At 35.2% G+C, this 21912-nt stretch overlaps 1 protein-coding gene across 10 annotated transcripts in view; it reads right to left on the bottom strand.

Moving 5' to 3' along the window:
- RAD17 (RAD17 checkpoint clamp loader component) overlaps positions 1-21912 on the bottom strand; it is a 31471-nt gene that overhangs the window by 4436 nt on the left and 5123 nt on the right. For all 10 annotated transcript variants that reach the window (XM_058309661.2, XM_071208428.1, XM_071208410.1 and 7 more), the window contains 11 exons: positions 19887-20043; positions 17006-17142; positions 16055-16107; positions 15460-15585; positions 15303-15372; positions 13677-13788; positions 11002-11187; positions 8780-8862; positions 8509-8655; positions 7123-7272; positions 4629-4749 (listed from right to left, as the gene is read on the bottom strand). In XM_058309661.2, coding sequence (XP_058165644.1) covers positions 4629-4749; positions 7123-7272; positions 8509-8655; positions 8780-8862; positions 11002-11187; positions 13677-13788; positions 15303-15372; positions 15460-15585; positions 16055-16107; positions 17006-17142; positions 19887-20043 — 1342 coding nt within the window. The remainder of the gene's footprint in view (positions 1-4628; positions 4750-7122; positions 7273-8508; positions 8656-8779; positions 8863-11001; positions 11188-13676; positions 13789-15302; positions 15373-15459; positions 15586-16054; positions 16108-17005; positions 17143-19886; positions 20044-21912) is intronic.

The raw sequence follows: 21912 nt of genomic DNA, 5'->3' as shown, positions 1-21912 counted from the left end.
CATACACACACACAAACAAAACAAAGGAAAAAAAACGGATGAAAACAAAATTTTTAAAAATCAACATTTAGAATTCTGGAAATTGTCCTAAGGGCATACAGCAAATGAAGAAACATTTCTTCAAGAAAATCCAGTAAAACTTGTTTAGAACAGTGAGTCTGTCACTTGAGACATGACCCTTCCTCCCCCATCCCCAGTTCACTTGACAGAAACTTCACTCCATTAAGGTACCACCAAGAACAGAGCACTCCCTCCCAGTGAGTGTAGTTAAGAGTTTAGGGGCTCCCTTCTTCTACCCAGCCCCCAATTCAAGTATGTAGGCTCAACCCCAGAGCCCCACTGTCCCTGCAATTGCAATCACCTCACCCCAACTCAACTGTAGGGCAGAGAATCAATGCTAGGAGAGGATCAATGCTAAGAGAGGTAAACTAAGATGATTAGAGGATACTGCCCAGCCACGCATCATCTCAGAGATTTTGCCCAGGAGAAGAAGCAGTCCATAAGAAAAGAGAGCTATGAAGCTTTCCTCAAAGGAACTGATTTTATTAAACTAGAGCAGGGGCTCTTAACCTTTTTTGTTCCATGGACCCCTTTGCCAGTCAGGTGAAAACCAAGGACCCCTTCCCAGAATGTAGCAGCAGATAGTTTTATGATGCACCCGCACCAACAAGTCACCACAAGAATAATGTTACTTTGAATTTTCAATTCAAGCTCATCGACCCCCTGAAATCTTTTCACAGACCCCTTGGGGTCCTGAACTAGACTATAGGATGGCTTAAGCCTAAGAGAGATCTTGAAATTAAGAGATCCTCTTAATTAAGAGCAACAAGATAAACCACAGGGTAGCTAGTTCATCTGAGAGAAATCAGGGAAAGAGTTGAGAGCTTTCCTGGAGTCACAACAAACTTCAAAAACAGGTTCATAAACTACCTCTGGGGAAGTGGTTGCGGTTCAACTGATAGAGTGTCCACCTACCATATAGAGAGTCCAGGGTTCGATACCCAGGGCCTCCTGACACGTGTGGTGAGCTGGCTCACGCGCAGTGCTGCCACGCTCAAGGAGTGCCATGCCACACAGAGGTGTCCCCCATGTAGGAGTGTGCCCCGCAAGGAGAGCCGCCCTACGTGAAAAAAAAAATGCAACCCACCCAGGAGTGGCGCCACACACATGGAGAGCTGAGGTAGCAAGATGATGCAACAAAAAAAGCAACACAGTTTCCTGGTGCCGCATGACAAGAATGCAAGTGGACACAGAAGAACACATAGTGAATGGACACAGAGAGCAGATAATGGAGGAGAATGGGAGAGAAATAAATAATTAAAAAAAAAAGAAAGAAAGAAAAATTACCTTTCCCAAATTAAATTGGATCAGACTAATTTATGCCCCAGGGCATTGGTGAAAACAATAGAGAGATCAGCTGGTAATTATTGGCTCCCAAACAGTGGATGTGATAGCATACAAAGCAGAGATATCAAGGAATGAGAAAATCAAAGACAGCCTTGATAAAACCAGTAATCCCAAGGTGCCTATGCACATGCCCAAGGCAGAGACCTCTGAGGAGAGACACCAAAAGCTTCACACAGGGGGAAACAGATTTCTGCAAAATAGTTTTGCTACATAATTAAACAAGCAAACAATAATTAAAACAAACCCCAAAGAGGAAGGAGGGGAATTAGCACCCAGAGTTGCTATATTAACTAAAATGTCCAGTTTTTAATGAAAAAATTATGAGACAAGCAAAGAAACAAGAAAGTGACCAATCCATAGCAAAAAAAGCATGCAACAAAAACTGGTTGTGAGAGAATCCAGGTATCTAATAGACAACAACTTTGAAACAATCATTATAAATACACTTAAAGGACTAAAGGAAACCATGCTTAAAGAAGGAAGCTATGATAATATCTCATCAAATACAGAACATCAATAAAGAGATAGAAATGATTAAAAAGAACCAAGTGAAAATTCTGGAGTTGAAAAGTATAATAATTGAAACGAAAAAATTCATTTGAGGGACTCAAGAGAGTTTGAACTGGCAAAAGAAAGGATCTGTGAACTTGACCACAGATCAACAGAGATTATGCAACTGAACAGAGAAAAGAGGATGATGAAAAATGAACAGTCTCAGAGAAATGTGGAACACCTTAAAGTATATCATGCATGTAATGGAATACCAGTAAGAGAGGAGAAAAGGAGAAAATTTTTTTTTTAAATGGCTAAAAATGACACAAAAATGGAAAAAAATTAGATAAAAATAATGAAAAAGTCCAAAAACATCTTCTTTTAACTAAATTTTATCAACCCTTTCAGGTTTGCATATCTATGAGGGCTGCTGAATACTTACCTTTTAAAAAACCCATTACACAATACAATCAGGATAAAAAAATAAAACAGGTTTTTGATATAGAGAGCTTAGACTTGGGATCCTGGAATCTGAATTTTTAACTAGTGGATAATTTCCCAGATGATCCCAATGTAACTAATTAATTTTTTAAAAATATATAAGTAATCTAAACCAGTATTTCTTCAACTTTATAATGCATAAGAATCACCTGGAGAATGTTGTTACAATGCAGATTTCTTCAGCTTTATGAATTTTCTAAGAAGCATCCAGGTGATGTTGATGCTGCTCCTAGTCCATCAGCAACAGCAGAATGCAGAGAACTTTTACCAAGATGACTTGGCAGTATCAAGACTGGGATTGGGCATTTTGAACAGGAGCCCAGGAAGTGAGCACACAGGAGAAGAATACAAAGGAATAAAGATGGCGATTAGACATGGTAGAGGCCTAGGGCAGAGAGGCAGAGCCATTTGCCTGATGGTCTACAGCTGGCCTTGTAGAGAGAGGACAGCAGCTGAGAAATGGAACCCTAGGAAGAGAGGAACCCAAGAAGCCCGAATCCTTGCAGATGTTGGCAGCCATCTTGCCCCAACACGTGGCAATAGACTTTGGTTGAGAGAAGTAATTTATGCTTTATGGCCTGGTAACTGTAAGCTTCTACCCCAAAATAAATATCCTTTATAAAAGCCAAAAAAAAATTAAAAATAAAATAAAAGACTGGGAATGAATGAATGACCCATATGGTCAATAGATGGATTACATATGGGGTAAATGAACAAATAAGTAAATATATTGAGGAATGTGGGAGATAGGTTTTTCATTATTCAAAAAGGGAAGTACAAAAAACAAAACAAAAAACAAAAAGGGAGGTACAAATATGAAAGGAGACAGGTTAGAACTCTGGTGTGTCAAACTTTGTTTTTATGCATGTGAACTTTATAAACACATTTTCAATACACACACACAACACACACACATACTTTCTAGCTTGGTTTCACTGAGAATGTGTAGTAATGACACTTCAATAGCTATGAGCACACCCAGTACCCAGATTCTGATTTCTGAGTACCATTTCCACTAAAAGGAACCAGGACTAGTTGAAATTCCTGATTCCAGGACTGGAAAGGGAAAGTAGAAAATGAACCTGGAACATTCTATGTCAGAAAGTAAGAAAGTACTCAAGAATAATGAGGACATATCAAAAGGCACAGAGTGGACTTAAAGCAGCTCCCACTGGCCAAATCCAGGACAACTTGAGACCAAAATAAATGATGACAGCAAATAAACTACAATCAAATAAATAGGAATCCACAGGTCCTACTTATATAAACAAACAAGGAAACAAACAAGCAAACAGGGGAGAAGGGAAAGCTGTATCTTATAGGAGAATTCACCAACACATAAACAAAGAATGATGGCATTAGAAAACCACCATTTGCTAATCATCACAGATTTAAGAAACAATCAATGGATACTAAAACTAGTGAAATTTTAATAATAGGATCTTTACATAGTCTCATATTGTCTCCCCATAAAATTCTTATTAACTTTATACTGGAAGAAAAAAAATCAATAAAAAGACAAAACAAACAAAAATAACAAAACCTTTACGTTGGAAAGTCTGAGGGAAATTATCTCACCAAATGATAAAAGTTAACTTCATCAGTAATGGGATAAATAGACATATTCTCCTGACATGATGTAATGAGAACACAGAAACACTTCTGTGGTAGTACTACCAAAAATCATGTTCAGAATCCAATTATGAAGATAAATCCAATTTGAGGGACAGTCTACATAATAAATATTTTCTATAAATTAATGCCAAAGCAAAGTTGCTAAAGTATATTCAGATCATTCCTTTTTCAAATTTTACATTAATTTTTATTAACCTTATTGATAGATATTTCATTTGTTTCCAATATTACAACATCTATTTATAGAATATGGAGCGCTATCCATGGTAAATGACATAAGCAAATTAAATCTTATAACCTATTCTGTTTAAAAAAAAGATTTGCATATGTACAGAAGAAAGTCTGGAAGAATTTACATCGATTTGTCAAAAGCAGTTACTTCAAGCTGTAGGAGAGGTATTTTCCATTTTTACTTTATGTATTTCATTGTTTAATTAAAAAAAAAACAACAAAAAGACAAAACCTTGTATTAATTCTGGATAAAAAATAAAGGGGAAAAACAGTCTCATTATAACAAAGCAATGAGTTGACCTGCAAAAAAGGATAATGATATAAAACATTATTTCTTGAGGAAATAAAAACCCACTTACTACCTTGATTTCTCATTGGAATAGTTAGCAGAGCAAGGTATGGCAACAGCTGAGTTTGGAGGCATACAGCTGGTAAGCAGAAGTCAGAAAAAAGTGCTTTTGCTGCCAGGCAATTCTCTCGATACTGTACAGAAAAAAAAAAGGAAGATAAAAGAAAAAAATGAAACAAAAAATACGGTTATATTTTCCTAGACAAAGTTTATCATATTCCTGGATGTTACAAATGTACCTTTTTGGTTAATAACTTTTATTAATTAATAAATGGAGTAAGTTTTGGCCAAATTTTTTTCTTTTTTTTTTTATTAGAGAAGTTGGATGTTTTCAGAACAATCATGCAAAAAATACAGGATTCCCATATACCACTCTATTATTAACAGCTGGCACTGATGTAGATACAAATGTACTTCAAAAAATTAATTAGGGGGGAGCAGATGTAGGTCAGGCAGTTGGGTGCCCATCTCCCACATGGGAGATCTGGGGTTTAGTTCCCAGTGCCTCTTAAGGAAGACAAAACATACAATGAGCAGACAATGAGCAAAAAAACAAAGAGTAGACAATGAGGAAAAACAACAAGCAAGGAAGCTGATGTGGCTCAACTAGTTGGGTGCCCGCCTAATATATGGGCGGTTGTGGGTTCAGGTGCGGGTGCCTCCTAAAGATGGACAAGTAGATGCCACAGCTGCCGCAAAGAGCTAGACGCTGCACCACTACAAAAAAGGAGATTCCTAAACAAGCAGATGCCACAAGCGAGTAGATGCTGCAGCCTGAAGGGAAGTGGATGTGGCTCAGACCATTGGGTACTCGCCTCCCATGTGGGAGGTCCCAGGTTGGTTCCTGGTGTCTCCTGAAGAAGGCAAGCAAGCAATGAGCAGACAGAAGAGAGAACCATTCTCAGGGGGAGGGAATAAAGAATAAATAAAGTAAATAAATAAATCTTAAAAAAAAAAAAAAAAGCAGACAACAAGCAAACAATGAGCAGACATCAAGCCAAAACAAAAATGAGCAGGAAGTGGATGTGGCTCAAGCAGTTGACACCCGCCTCTCACATAGGAGGTTCCAGGTTCCATTTCTGGTGCCTCCTAAAAAAAGAAGAAATGAGCAGACAACAAGCAAAAACAATGGGCAAACAAGCAAAAAAAAAAACCTCAAAAAACGACGAGCAAACAGATGAGGGAGCCATCTGGGGGGATGGGAATTTTAAAAATATTAATTTGTCCTTCATAATTACCTTGCATTATATAATAAAGCCTTTTATTTAGACATCTATCTCACATTTGACATAACAGCAATAAGAATTTTTTCTACAGACTATGAATGAGAAAAACAAACTTAAAAAGCAAAGCAATCGTTTAAAAACATACACACATCACAAATTATGTGAAGACAGTTTCTCAAATTCTTTCAAAAAAGGGCTCTACTAAAAACTACATGCTTTTCTAATTGCAAATTATATAGTTTATTAAATGAGTATACCTATTGTGAGTTTACCCTTAAACGCACTTTCCTAAATCCTTTCAAATAAATGTTCATTTTTACCTATTAAATATTTCTTCAATTAACACAAAGTACAATGCTAGGCTGATGGGGGAGAGAAGCACAATCCTTGCCTTCAAGGAGCTTATATACTCTTACTGAGATAATATGCAGGTATGATGTTGATATATAGGCCATAAAGGGAAACACAAGTTAATAAAATACAAAAATTGTTAAAAAGTTATGAAATTCTCTAGGAAATTTGTTGGAAAAAATTCTTAGGCAATTAATTATAGGCTCTTCATTTTCAGCCATATTTTAGAACAGGCAGATATCTTTGAGATGACCGAGTCCAGGAGTTACAAATTCAGATGCTACTGGAGCCAGGCAGATAAGAATTTGTAAAGACAGTGGTGGTACCTACTACCCTGCTCAAATTGGCATACGCAACACAACTCAAGCTGAGAACAGTGCTGCTTCAACTTTCCAATTTTTCAGGAGATTCCAGAAATTCAGAAACTAGATATTCACCTTTGAATTTTAATTATTCTAATAAATTTTAAATATTGGCAAAATATTTTAAAAATAAATCAGTTGCATGTGTTATATTCAGCTTGAGGGCCACCAGTTTTTGGCCTCTAACATAATCCAACCCTCTATTTTTTTTGTTTGTTTTGTTTTTAGGAGGTACCAGGGATCAAATCCGGGACCTTGTAAATGGGAAGCAGGCACTCAACCACTTGAGCTACATCTGCTCCTGGCCCAATCCTCTATTTTTATAGCTAAGGAAACTAAGAGCACCTTAGGTGAAATAACTTGGCCAGATGGTCAGAAGCAGAGAAATAATTTATTTTTAATTAAAACCAAAAAATATTTATAGATTTACTTTGATACCAATAAAAGCCAATTAATAAAATGGATATTGTTTTCAAATTTTTGGTGTTTTACTCTAATAACCCTAAGAAAATTGTGAACCTTAGCCACTATTTCTTAATAAGAATGAAATATCATTTTTCTATTTTACCTTTTTACTTATTAGAAACCACTGCGGTTTGTGCAAGGGTCGAAAACTTGATCCTCCTCCTTGACAATGAGCAAATCCTCTGGCTTTGTTGGAATGCATCACACCTCTCGTAGCTATAGATGTACTATACTCCCTGAGTAAAGAGCGTGTCTAACAAATGAGATAAAATGTGAAATAAAGAAAATAAGAGTTTTATAAAAAAAGTATTTGTTACTGCTGACACCAAAAAAACACCCACTAACCATATTTATTACTACATGCTCATTTTTTTTCAAAATTGCTACAGCCCTAAAAATAATAGTGCTACAAAATTATTTAAATTAAATTCAAGTGAGACATGACCAAATGAAATCTGTAAACACTGAATCTTAGATGAGAACAGAGGAAACCACTTTAAAATACATTTTTTGAGGCAACCGGGGAAATATGAATAGGGACAGTAAGTGTATGAGTGAGTCACTGTTAATTTTTTAGGTGTGATTATACTATTCTCATGTAATAGAAATAACGTCTTTATGCATGTGTAAGTATTGAGTGTCACAATGCTTACAATGTTACAATTACTATACTATAGTCAAATATCAATATGTAAATAAAGAGAGATTAAGCAAACGTGGCAAAATGTGAAAAACTAACGAACAAAGCTGAAGGGTACATAGGTATTCATTGTATTTTTCTTTCAACTCTTCTATAGGTTAGAAATTTTAAAAATAAAATAAAATAAAATGCAACTGCTGAGTAATGAAACTCTAAAATAACACTGAATCTATAACGTAAATAGGTTTGTTAAACCTTTCCAAACTTTAGTTATTAATTCTATTTGAATATTTATAACATGAAAAATATTAACATGAAAATAGCACTGTCCGATAGAACATTCTGCAATGATGGAAATGGTATGTATCTGGGCTGTTCAACATAGTAGCAAACTTGGCTATCAAGTACTGGATATGTAGCTAGCATGACTGAGGAATTGAATTTTAACTTGTATTTCATTTTAATTAATTAATTCAAATGTTAAAATGTTAAGAAAAATATAAATTTTATAGCAAATAATTTTAAATATGAAAAAAAAGAGTAGCAGGCTCCATTAAGATGCACAGCTTTTCCTCTTCTATCCACTTTTTAATGGCTGTCAAATTCCTACAAGTATATATTACTTTTATAATCAGAAAATAACTTTTAAAATAATTAGTGCTTTATAGCAAAAGAAAAATCAGATTAACTACTGAAGCTTCATTATAAACACTGGGTTGAATGAATTAATTTTATTATAGTTATTATAAGAGTTATAGAATGTTAAATAATTGAGCATTAAAAGGAAACTTTGTTTTCAATTCTCAGGAGACACTCAAAATTTAAAATATTTAAATGAAATGGTCTTACATTCCAGTCACCACTGAAGATATCTGCAAAACTCAGAAATTCACTTGCTTTCACAAGATCATCGATGTCCATGAAAAAATCCATGTAGTTTTGGTGAAGATACAAATTAAATAACTCTCCTGGCATGTGTGACATTTCTACTACTTCCTATAAAAAAATATATATACATGACTTTGGTAAAAGTGCCGTGGTAAAACATATAGGCACGTAAATGATATAAATAATATACATTTTTTTGTAAATAGCACTAAGTGCCATTAAAAACTTTTACCTCGGGTTGAACAAGTAATGTATCCCGTTCATACTGTGATAAATGAGGAGGCAAGCGAGGAGAGTCTAATGTTGAAGATGCTCCTATAAAAAAAGTTCTGTAATTATTAAAGATAACACCATCTTCATAATTACATAGCACCAATCACTTGAAGATTTTCAACACTTTAGGCACAAAACCAAAAATACTAAGCAAGCTGTTGAAAATAAAAAACAAAAACAACAAAATAACTGGGAGTTTATATGAGTTGCCTATTCTCTCATTACTAGGAAGAACTAAATTTAAGATGATCCTACTGCCTATTATTCTTTTCTAGACTGTACACAATATCTACTTCTCAAAGCATGCCCCGTTTCACCTTTCGAGTTCTGGGTTACTTTCTCCCTATGATACTCATATCAATATACAGGTTTTCAGTTTTATTTACTATATAGAAAAATGCTCCTCTTTGCATGAGAGAATGGAAATGCTATTTCCTAATGCAAAAGGTTATAAAAGAGAAGAAAGTGGTGGTGGAAAAAAATTATAAAACAGTAAAAGGACAAGAATCATGAGGAGGAATTGAACTTGGCCCAATGGATAGGGCGTCCGTCTACCACATGGGAGGTCCGTGGTTCAAACCCGGGCCTCCTTGACCCTTGTGGAGCTGGCCCATGCGCAGTGCTGATGCGCGCAAGGAGTGCCCTGCAAGGAGTGCCCTGCCACGCAGGGGTGTCCCCCGCGTAGGGGAGTCCAACACGCAAAGAGTGCGCCCTGTAAGGAGAGTCGCCCAGCGCAAAAGAAAGTGCAGCCTGCCCAAGAATGGCGCCACACAGACAGAGAGCTGACACAGCAAAAGGCACGCGAATTCCCAGTGCCTCTGATAAGGATAGAAGTGGTCACAGAAGAACACAGCGAATGGACACAGAGAGCAGACAACTGGGGGGGGGGGGGGGGAAGGGGAGAGGGAAAAAAAAAAAAGAATCAGGAGGAAATGGTCCCTGAGGTTCAGAGGTGAGAGGATCCAGGAACAAAGCAGTGTCTTCACTGCCACTGATCTGTATGCATTTGGCAGGAAGATTTCCATTTAGATATCCAGATTTTCTCCCTCCAGGATCGTAAGATTGAAATCAGTAGTTAATACATAAAAAACAGGAGTTTGAAATGTACCACACTAATTAAAGATGTTAACAGGGAAGAGAGTGGGTGGGGGAGGGATGGGGTATATGGAAATCCCCTATATTTTTATGTAATCTAAAATTCCTTTAAAAATAAAAAATAAAAAAATAAAAAATAAATAGCAAGAGTTTGGAATTTTATTGAAAAGAAGGACAATTTGAGAGTTTAGAGACTGACCATGGAGGAAGAAGGGCTGAGGGGGAGCAGGTATCAAAGATGACCCAAAAGGGCAATGAATATCTCTGTTTTGGGAGAAAGCAAACTAGTGAGGAGAATAGGAAAAGAAAAGAAAGAAACTTTAAGCTATTTGGCAATTTGCCTAGAGTGCTGGTGGCTGGAGTCCAGTCCTAAGAGGGCTTTGGGCTACCAACACTTGCCAGTAAAAATCTACACGGACTGATGCCTTATAGCTAACTATAATTTTAAAAATCTAGAGACACAGATGTGGCATAAGGTAGTTTGTTTTCACACTTAATCCTGTTCATAGTCAGAAAATACTTTATCTAAGTATTTTTTCTGCTATAGCTTAGTTCCTTCCAAACAGACTCTGACCAAACTCTTCCTTGTTACAGAATAAAAGATCTGAAGAAGAAAAAAAAAAGTGAGTGACTGCTAAGGGGTGTGGAGTTTTTCTTTTTGGAGTAATGAAATTGTTCTAAAATTTTTTTACGGTAATGAATGCACAACACTGTGATTATATTAAAAGCCATGATGACAAACTTTGAGGGAAAAAACCTCTAGGTTTTCTGTGGTATTTGAATGAGAAAATAACGTATATATGTCCCCTGCAAATGTTAAAATTTATATACCACTCCATGTCCAACCTTGGAGAAAGATGCTTTTCATTAGCATACCCTGCATTTGAAAAGTATTTTATAATGTTTTTTTTACACACACACACAAAATTGTATTTTATTACAGTTTTAAGACTAATATCCAACAGATTAAAAATAAAAGAATATCTTGAATGTAACATTTTTGTGATCTACGTATCTTCAAAAAAATACAATAAAAATTAATTAATTAAAAATAAATAAATAAATAAAAGAATAAAGTGTTCTTACTTTTGCAATACAGTATTTTTCCCAAAGCTCTGAAGAGGAAGAGAGAAATATCTTTGCCACCAATAGCTTGGACCTCTTGATTTTCAGAAATCCTATCAGGTTTTTTCCTTTGTTTGAATTTTGAAAGAGCAGCATCTGATTTCAATGAAGATACTCCTTTTTTCCTCGGCCATAAATTGTTCATTCCTAAATAACAAAACACCCAAATGATAATATTTAAAATAAAATTAAAAGAAGAAAACTAAGATATTTCAGATATAGTTAAACTAAATATTCTAGTTAAAAAGTATTTTTAAAATAAACAAAGATTATAAACATATGAACTAAGTCCAAGTCTTCTTTGGGTTACTACCACTAAACTGTCTCTTTGGGTTACTAGTACTAAAATGTGATTTAAAAGCACTGTCTTATGACAAAGATTTCAAATTTTAACATACACAATGACACTCTCTAATACAGTCAAATCTCTTTGGTTCCTTATAGTAATATGTGTAAGGCACTGTTCTTGGCACATTATACATATTAACTATAATTTAACCCTTACAACAACCCTATGAGAGGGGGAAGAACTATTGTCAGTCAGAAGAAATGAGATACATAAAGAGGTTAAGTCACTGGCTCAAGCTCATCAGCTGGCAAGTGATTTGAACCAGACAGTATGACTCTAGAATCCATGCTTAACTAATGCTGTATTACCTTCTTACTGATTTGTACAGTCTGAAACTTATGAATATGCTCATGTTCAAATTTCATTGGCAAATACATTATTTAAAACTTAAATGCATAACTTAAGGGAAGCACCTGGAGTAGCAAAAAGAACACAGGACCTAGATTTGAATACTAGCATTATCTCATTAGACTGCTCTGAAAATTAAATGAAAAAATGTATAACTGCGAATACAGCTCCTGACTCACTCAATAATTATTTTCTTTTCTTTAAAATTTCTGAGTACAGCGAAATAATGTTAAAAATGGTAGTTAGGATCCCAAGCTAGCCCACGTTAAGTCTTCCTAATCCATAATTTCATTACCGAACCTAAGCACTGTTTACATTTATATTTTCACAGGAATAAACAGAATTCTGATTTCAGTTGTGTTAGGCTGCCTGCTCCTCTAAGTTATTTTGAAAAACCAAGATGCAAATTAAATGAGCAGGTTACACTAGTGGGCAGAAACACTAGGATTTCAGGTGGATTCTAAGAGCCCCAAAAATGTTTTTGTAATTCTCTAAGAGCAGGTATAGCTCAGTGGTTGAGCATCTGCTGCTTCCCATGTACAAGGTTGCAGGTTCAATCCCTAAACCTCCTAAAAAGAGAAAAGAAAAAAAAGTTCTCTAAAATCAATTCCTCAGTGTTAAGTATAAAGTAGGTACTTTGCTAACTGCCTTCTGATGAGGATTGTGTGCAGGAAATTATGATCATTACAGTAAAAACGTAACTCTTTGCCAAAAGCGGAGACTGTTTTTTTTTTACACCCATGGTTATTAGCCCTTTTTACATATTAGTAAGAGGAAATTAATTTCTTAAACATAACATATAAATTATGTAATTATTAAACTTACCTCAGCACAATACTATTAAACCCACTAACAGATGGCTACAACATTTAGCCCTCAATGTGTCAAGAACTGTAATAAGCACTTTACAAGTATTACCTTACTAAATCTTTACACTACCCTATAAGATAGGTTCTCATATAAAAGGTAAGAAAATGGAGATACAGAAAGATTAAGTCACTCGCATAGAACTATACAACTTGTAAGGGGCAGAGCCAGAATTTTCACCCAGGAAGTCTCACTCCAAATTAACTTTGAAAGTAGCAAACCAAGTAAATGGATTAGATTTTGTCTCAGAGATAAGAATATATATGATGATCTATTCATAGGAATATGTGTATGCAGGTTTACATACATAATCTTAAACCACTGTCTCAATTTAAAAACAAAACTGGAGATAGGTATATATCAATTATAAGTTAAAATATTTTTAGTTTGATTTCATTTTATGAATAGTTAAGACAAAGTCAGTAATCTATATAGAGCTATATAAATGTACCTTTCATAGTTACTTTTTTTTTTGTGAGGTACCAGGGGTCAGAGATTGAACCCAGGACCTCAAGTGTGGGAAGCTGATGCTCAACCACTGAGACATATTGGTTTCCCCAAGTCAGTATTTTTTTTTTTTAAAGATTTATTTATTTAATTTCCCTCCCCTCCCCTGGTTGTCTGTTCTCTGTGTCTCTTTGCTGTGTCTTGTTTCTTTGTCCGCTTCTGTTGTCAGCAGCATGGGAAGTGTGGGCGGCACCATTCCTGGGCAGGCTGCACTTTCTTTCATGCTGGGCGGCTTTCCTTACGGGGTGCACTCCTTGCGCGTGGGGCTCCCCTACGCGGGGGACACCCCTGCGTGGTGCGGCACTCCTTGCACGCATCAGCACTGCGCATGGGCCAGCTCCACACGGGTCAAGGAGGCCCAGGGTTTGAACCGCGGACCTCCCATGTGGTAGACGGACACCCTAACCACTGGGCCAAGTCCGTTTCCCCCCAAGTCGGTTTTTTTCATCTGTTTTGCTTGCTGTTTATTTTTGCTTTTTCATGAGGTACCAGGAACTGAACACGGACTTTCCATGTGGGAGGTGGGTGCCCAACTGCTTGAGCCATATCCATACCCCATAGTTACCTTTTAAAGAGGAAAACTGGAGGCTGTTTATTGCACTTCTGATATCACCAGAACATCCTTGACAGAGCAATTCTAGAGAAGCTTTATCAGGGACAATAATTTTTCTTCCATTCTAAAATGGGAAAATTAACATTTAAAAATCCATGGAAATTAAAAAATAAAAAAATAAACAACCATGGAACTAAATTAGAATCTTTCAAACTTAAATCCTAAAAAGCTCCATTTTAAACACCAAACTCCCTTGTAGGGATACATCTATCAATGCCTAATAAGTTAAGGTGAAATTAAGTGCATAAAATACTGTTTATTGTGTTACTATTCTACTTTGACCAGGTTACAATATAATGTTCTCCTTTTTTTCCCTCTTTACACACACATACAAACATATATATATATACACACACACATACATCAAAACACAAAATAATGATAAGTAAAATTAAAGACATAAAATAATCTGTCAAATTAAAAAATACAAAATAATCTCACAAATCTTTGAAATTTATATGGAAGTCCCTACAATGGGGTTTTCAACATGTTAATAGTCTGTTGAGTATTAAAAAGTCATGATTGCATCAACTTTATATAGGTGATAAACTTTAAAAAGGTGTTGAAGATACATAAATGGATGTATATTTTTTAAAACATGTATGTAAATTTTAGTAAATATACAAAAAACTTATCACTCTTGGTAATGTAAATACATTTCAGATCTTGTAAAAACTGGTAAGAGAAAAACAGTACTTTAGAGCAATTCTTAAAAATAGATTTTATTATAGTAACATAAAGTTATTATTAGATATACACATACACACAAACCCAACCTTCCCAATATGTATGATATTTCTGTAGAAGTAGGATACCCTTCAAAATTAAGTGTCCAAACAATTGCCAATTATTTTTCCGACTAATGGTGTGTGGGAGTGCCCATTTTTCCATATCTTTGGCAATCCTACCTATCAACCTTTAAATTTTTTTCACTGGTAGGTGAAAAATGGTATACAGTTTAAATAAACATTTTTCTAATTACTAGTAGCACTGAACACCTTTCATGTTTCTACCCATTTGTTTATGTGTACTGACTTTTGTTCTTTGTGGTTTTTTTAATAAGAACCTGTCCCTTTGAGATTTTTCTCACTTCTTGTGATCCCGGCTGTGAAACAAAAATGTTCCATCCAAGTTCTACTTAATTTCTAGCATTACGTCCCCCTGAATCGATGCTGCTGGAAGTAGAAGTTGGATCAATTTATTTTATTGTATCTTTATTTGAAAAATAAGAAAAATGAAGTATTAAAAGTGCCAATAGGACAATTATAGAGTTGAACTGTTGATGACTAAGGTAACTAGATACCAGGAAACAGTTACTTAATGATAGGCTCAATTTAGAACAGCAAGCCAGACGAAGTGAAAATTTACCTTAATGTGAAAGAGAAAGCTAAGTTGAAAAAAGATAAAAGATTTTAATTAGTATTTTCTACATTTAAAAAAATGCCATGCCTCATGCGTATCATAATTTTTCAAAATTCTAAAACACAAAAACTTGTCTCCAATTCCTCAAGTTTACATAAAACCATTTAAGCTGAGCTTTCTACATGATTCAAATTAACCAGTTCTTAAGAGCCTTACCTTATTAGCTTCTATTGTCACTATTCGATTAAGAAATTTCATCATAATTGTTGGTGCCACAGGGTTGAAACTGTCAGTTTGACAAAGAAAAATGGTAGTTAAGTGAAAATTTTTAAACATACCCTGTATGCAAACAAATGAAATAGAAATGACTTACCTAATATTTGATATAGAACACTCTTCTTGAATTTCTTTGGGAAACAGTAACCTTTGATTATTATCTCCACTGAGACTGTCAGAGATTATAAATATAAGAGGACATCGACCGATCTGTACATACTTCCTAAAATAACAAAATTTTAACAATGTTGAATTTTTTTTTTTTTAAAGATTTATTTATTTATTTAATTTCCCCCCCTCCCCTGGTTGTCTGTTCTTGGTGTCTATTTGCTGTGTCTTGTTTCTTTGTCCGCTTCTGTTGTCGAGCGGCATGGGAAGTGTGGGCAGCGCCATTCCTGGGCAGGCTGCTCTTTCTTTCACGCTGGGCGGCTCTCCTTACGAGGCGCACTCCTTGCACGTGGGGCTCCCCCACGCGGGGGACACCCTTGCGTGGCACGGCACTCCTTGCGCACATCAGCGCTGCGCATGGCCAGCTCCACACGGGTCAAGGAGGCCCGGGGTTTGAACCGCGGACCTCCCATATGGTAGACGGACGCCCTAACCACTGGGCCAAAGTCCGTTTTCCAACAATGTTGAATTTTAAACCACTTGGCATTTAATTTGGTATCTTAGAAAACATTGCTGAATCTCACCTTAGAACTTCATGCAAGGTATGAGTATCTCGATAAAACTGGTTAGGCAAATCCTATCGAAAACATAGGACAAATATTAGCTCAATATTATTCCCATGCCAATTTATATTTATAAAGGAAGAAAAAAAATGGTTATTTTTCCAATTTATTTTAACAGGAACTTTCATGGAAATAAGGGAGATGTGAAATAGCTCATCTTCTAATCAATATGTATCAATGGGAACCCCAGTTTTCAGATCATATATTCTTAAGGTCAATTTACCAGTTATATTATTTCCACCAAGAAGGCATTTTCTAAATATTTCTTTTGCTTTTCTATACTTAGAAATCTTAAGCCATTAAATTTTTTTCATATAATAAACTTTATTTTTACAAAGGTTTTATATTACAGAAAGTTACATCAAAAGTATAAGGGATTCCAATATACCTTACCTCCTCCTCCTCCTACATTTTCCCCTATTAATAACATCTTTCAGTAGTGTGGTGCATTTGTTACAACTGATGAATAAATATTGTCACTGCTACTAACAAAAGGCTATATTTTAATTTACAGTTTACACTTTGCACCATTCAGTTGTATAGGTTTTGACAAAATATATAATGGCCTGTATCCATCATTGCTATACCATGCAGAACAATTCCTTTCTGCCAAAGAATATGGTTTTTTTTCTCTAAAATAACTGCATTTTCCTACTTTTCCTCTTCCATTTCTATACATTGAAATTCTATCAGGTTTTTCCTGAACTACTTTTTTTAAGCCATTAATTTTTAAAAGTTGTTAAACTTTAGCTTCTCTCTTCCACTTTACTGAAAAAGACTTTAGGTTTCTGCCATCACAAAGCCTTTATATAACATTTTATCACTATGGAAAGAGTTAATACTATTACCACACAAAATCTCTCTCTCATTTCTTTACTCAATAACCACGGGAGGATTCAATATTGTCCTTACTTCAACCAGAATTATCTTCTTATCAGTTCTCAGATCATCTCCAAGCATTTGTAATTTGTTATACTTTGTTGCTCTTAGTAGAAACTCTTTGAAAACTGCCATCTGAGACTGATAGGGAAATATATGGAAGCTTGATTCTAAAATGAAACACATTTAACACCTTTATATTCAAGTTATATATATATCAAATTTATACAAACATATACTTATAAATACACATACTTATACACATTTACATGTACATGATGGAGCTCACAATATGTAGGTAGATTTTTTCTGATTAGGGGAAACTGTTCAAATTTAAAATAAGACATCCATTTCAAAAGATAAGAATCACCATAGATAAGAGTAATTTTTCTATACCAATGAATATAAATGGTAAATGACCTTAAAACACAGCTGTCAGTATAATGTGTATATAACTGGTAAAAATATTTATGAATGTGGCCACATAATAAAGACCTTCAAATGGGTGCATTTTGAATTATCTTCAATAATACAAGTATAACAACAGAAAGAAAATGACTGAAATAAGAAACAAAAATTAAAAAAAGAAAAAAATTGACTAATTAGTGAACTTGGAAATAAAGTAATTTCTCTGAAGACATTTTTTATATAAAAGACTGCTTAAATGAAGACTTGCTAGACTGTCAAAAATAATGTTACTGCTTAGCAGTAAAAATCCCAGGAGCATAGGATACTAACAGCATAAGAGTATATATACCAAGGATGGTATAAAAAGAACCCAGAGAAAAGATTTTGAGTGATACTCCTCATTAGATAACACTGTCCTTTTACAGAATCCCTTTTACTTCAAAGTGGCATTGGAGTTTTGGTTACCCCTAGAGTCCAGCCAATTATAATGCCTATCTATATATACAAAAAAAAACTATGAAAGTTAAATGTGCTAGTACAGGTGATGAAACTGGGAGCCACTGAATGTAAACTTTGGATGGACTGTACAACACAGTGAACCCTGTGGAGGACGATGGACTATGGTTAAGAGTACAAGTATGAGAGTGTTCTCTCATGAATTATAATAAATGTACAATACTAATACATGATGTTAATAATAGGGGGTATACAGAAAAAAAATATGCCAAATATAAACTATGGTCCATATTTAGTAGTATTATTTTGACAATGCTCCTTCATAATCTGTAACAAATGTTTCATAACAATGAAAGGTGTTGGTGGAGAGGTGATGTATGGGAATTCTGCACATTATTCATGACTGTTTTGTTTTGTAAACTCACAACTTCTCTAATTAAAAATTATATATTTAAAAATGACAGTACAGGAGTATATTAGCATATGTGTGAAGTTATAATTAAATTAATTCTATTATTTTTGGCTTCCTGCCAAATTGCAATGATGGTCTTTGCCTTATGCTTTGATTTAACTTAATCCTGAAAGGTATCTACTAACTAAGCTATCTTGCTTGGAGGCAAGTTCCTCGAACTGATCTTAAGGCTTGATTTACACTTAAGCAAATAAAAAGATATTATATACAGTGTCTAGTCACCCATTCCACAGCCTAGAAAAAAGTACCTAAACATTGCAAACATATTCACTTGTTATCTAAGAAAAAAGTTAAAACATAATCCTCAAAAAATTCCCGTACTTGGGAAGCAGATGTGGCTCAACCAGTTGAGTGCCCACCTACCACAGGCCTTAGTGCCTCCTAACGAAGACAAGCAGACACTGCACCGCAACAATATGAGCAGATGCCACAAGCCAGCCAACGCCACTGCCCGCAGGAAGCGGATATAGCTCAGGCCACTGGGCACTCACTTCCCATGTGGGAGGACCCGGGTTCAATTCCTAGTGCCTCCTGGAGAAGGCCAGCAAACAATGATTAGACAGAGAAGAGAACCATCTAGGGGACAGAGGGGATTAAAAAAAAAATTTCCACAGAAGCAGATGTGGCTCAAGTGATAAACGCTTCCACCTACTATATGGGAGGACCCAGGTTCAATCCCTGGGGCCTCCTGGTGAAAAAGAAGAAAAGAAAGCGTGCCTGCACAGTGAGCAAGTACTCACATAGTGAGCCAGTGCCTGTGCGAGTGCCTGCACAGCAAGCCAGTGCCCGTGCAAGTGAGTCACACAGCAAGATGATGATGCATCAAAAAGAGAGACAAGGGGAGAGTCAAGGTGAAGCACAGCAGAAACCAGGAACCGAGGTGGCGCAACTGAGAGGGAACCTCTCTTTACATCAAGGGTCTCTAGGATCAAATCCTGGTGAATCCTAGAGAAGAGAACACAACACAGACAGCAAAAACAGCAGGGTGGGAGGAGGGGAAGGAGGAAAAATAAGTAAATAAATAAATCTTTAAAAAAAATTTTTCCATCCTTGTCCTCTACTGGAGGCACCCTTTCCTTTCTTCTCCTTTTAAAATACCCCCTTCTGAAAGTGAGATAGAATGTACTTATTTGGTATCACCTCATTGATATTCTAACTTTCTAACACAGTGGTAGTTGGCAGATGCTAATCTAGTGTAAGATTGGCATTATATATATATATAGTTTTTTTTTGTTTTGTTTTTTGAGGTACCAGGTCAGGGATTGAACCTGGGATCTCTTAAGTGGGAAGCTGGCACTCAACCACTAAGTCATATTGGTTCCCCTGAGTTGAGTTTTCTCACATGTTTGCTTGCTGTTTTTGTTTTTAGGAGGTACCAAAGACTGAACCTAGGGCCTCCCATGTGGGAAGCAGGAACTCAATGGCTTGAGCCACAAACACTCCCTATACTTTCCTTTTAAAAACATACATTAAACTGGATCTTAGGAATCTTTAGTACTTAGATGGTTTGTTCATTTCAGAGTTCAATTAAGAACAGGTTTTGCCCACTACTTTCATCACCTTCACAGCAAATCTTACCAGGATTAAACATCTCCTTGAAATCATCTTTTTGAAAGTCTGATAAAACTGGATTAATCCACTCTTGTACTTGGATACCATGTTCCTTTGACAGTATTTTTATAGTTGTTGTCTTTCCACATCCAGGAGGACCTGTTACTAATAAAACAGATCCACCCTAAAACCAAAGACAAATATTAATTTAAAATCACTGGAATGCCAAAACACCATTTTTGAATTTTCATTCTAAATATTTATTCTACAATTATCTATTGACTATCTCATTAGCACAATGATGGTAGCTGGGACAAACCACTTCAGAAAAAATGAGAGAATCTTTTTTCCTGAACTTTAAGCACAGTAGAAAAATACCAATTTCTTCTAATTCCTTGGTTCTTCTCATATGTCCCTTCCAAGGCTACAGACTAGCCAAGCTAAAACAACTAAACTTTTCCTAGAGTAAAAAAGTAATGTTTCAAATAAAGATTTTCAGAAGTTAACTCAATTTGTAAAATTCAATCTAAATATAAACCTATCATTGGATAACATAATTTAATATTATATAAGTATATTATTACAGGAAAACCTAAATTTGGAAATTAGACTCTTTCAGAAATACATTAACAGAGACAGAACTCTTATCAAAGACTAAACGTTATGGGTTTCAATAAGACTTCACCATACTGTAGATGTGATGAGAAATTAACACTAAATAAAATATCTTAAGATTTTCCTATATACAATAGTGGACTGTAATCCTTGCTCATTTGTTTACCTTTATTAACTAAAGTAGGTAAGGACCTGTGTACTTGTACCCAGAAGAGAGTCTATTTTTTTAAATGCTTCAAAAACAAATCAAAGAAACAAACAAATAAAATGGCAGGGGTAGTGCTTCAAAGTGGGAGGCACGATTGTTTACCAAAGTCCCATTAAAAAATACATGCCGATATAATGGGGTTAATGAAAATGTTCTAAAATTGATTGTGGTGATGGATTCCCAACTCTGTGAATGTATTAAATCACTGCACTGTACACCTTAATAGGGTAAATTATATGGTATGTGAATTGTATTTCAATAAAGCTGTTAAAAAATAATATATATATCATAATTTATAATATAGGACAGAATATAAATAAGCTATTAACAAGTGTTAGCAAGTATGGGGAGAAACTGGAACCCTCATACACTGCTGGTGAGAATATAAAATGTCACAGCCACTTTGGAAAATGCTTTGGCCTTTCCTCAAAAAGTTAAACATAAAGATATCATATAAACTAGTAATTGAACCCCTACGTATATAACCAAGAGGAATGAAAACATATGCCTACACAAAAAAACTGTATATAAATGTTCATTATAGCATTATTTATAATAGTCAAAAAGTGGAAAACACCAAATGTCCATCAACTGATGAATGGTTAAATATAATGTGGTAATATACATAAATGAAGTATTATTAAGCCATATAAAGGAAAAAAGTACTGATACATACAATATGATGGCAAACTTTTCTTTACAAAAAAACACTACCTAATAATTTTAGAAATAATAGAATTAGAAAACCATCATTTCACAACCTAATAAAACAACGTTCAGGCAAGGATCAAAAAAGAATCCTAGGGGAGCAGGTGTAGCTCAGTGGTTAAGTACCTGCTTCCCATGTGTGAGGTCCCAGGTTCAAGATCTGGTACCTCCAAAAAAATAAAAAAATTAAAAAATATAAAAGGATCCTAAAGTACTTAAGTGAAAGGTTGCTGGGGAACTGAATACTGGTGGCTACCAAGCATTCTCCACAATTATTTATGTGTCAGTTACTTTCATCATGAAGATTTTTGTCATTTCCTTAATCTAGTGATGAAACTTAACATCAAAGATAGCAGGAAAACCAAGTTCTGATAGGATGCAAAATAAAATGTACAGCATGAACTATGATACATTCTTGCAAAAATGTTCAACTTGATTCTTATCAAGCCCTTGATTCAAAGTTCAAGATTACAGAAAATGTAGGAGAGGAGAAAGCATTAATCATCAGAAGGAAGCAATCTA

Source organism: Dasypus novemcinctus, chromosome 2, assembly GCF_030445035.2.
Source record: "Dasypus novemcinctus isolate mDasNov1 chromosome 2, mDasNov1.1.hap2, whole genome shotgun sequence".
Classification (NCBI taxonomy): domain Eukaryota; kingdom Metazoa; phylum Chordata; class Mammalia; order Cingulata; family Dasypodidae; genus Dasypus; species Dasypus novemcinctus.
Note: the sequence above shows the minus strand (reverse complement) of the source record. Positions and strands in the feature narration are given on the sequence as shown.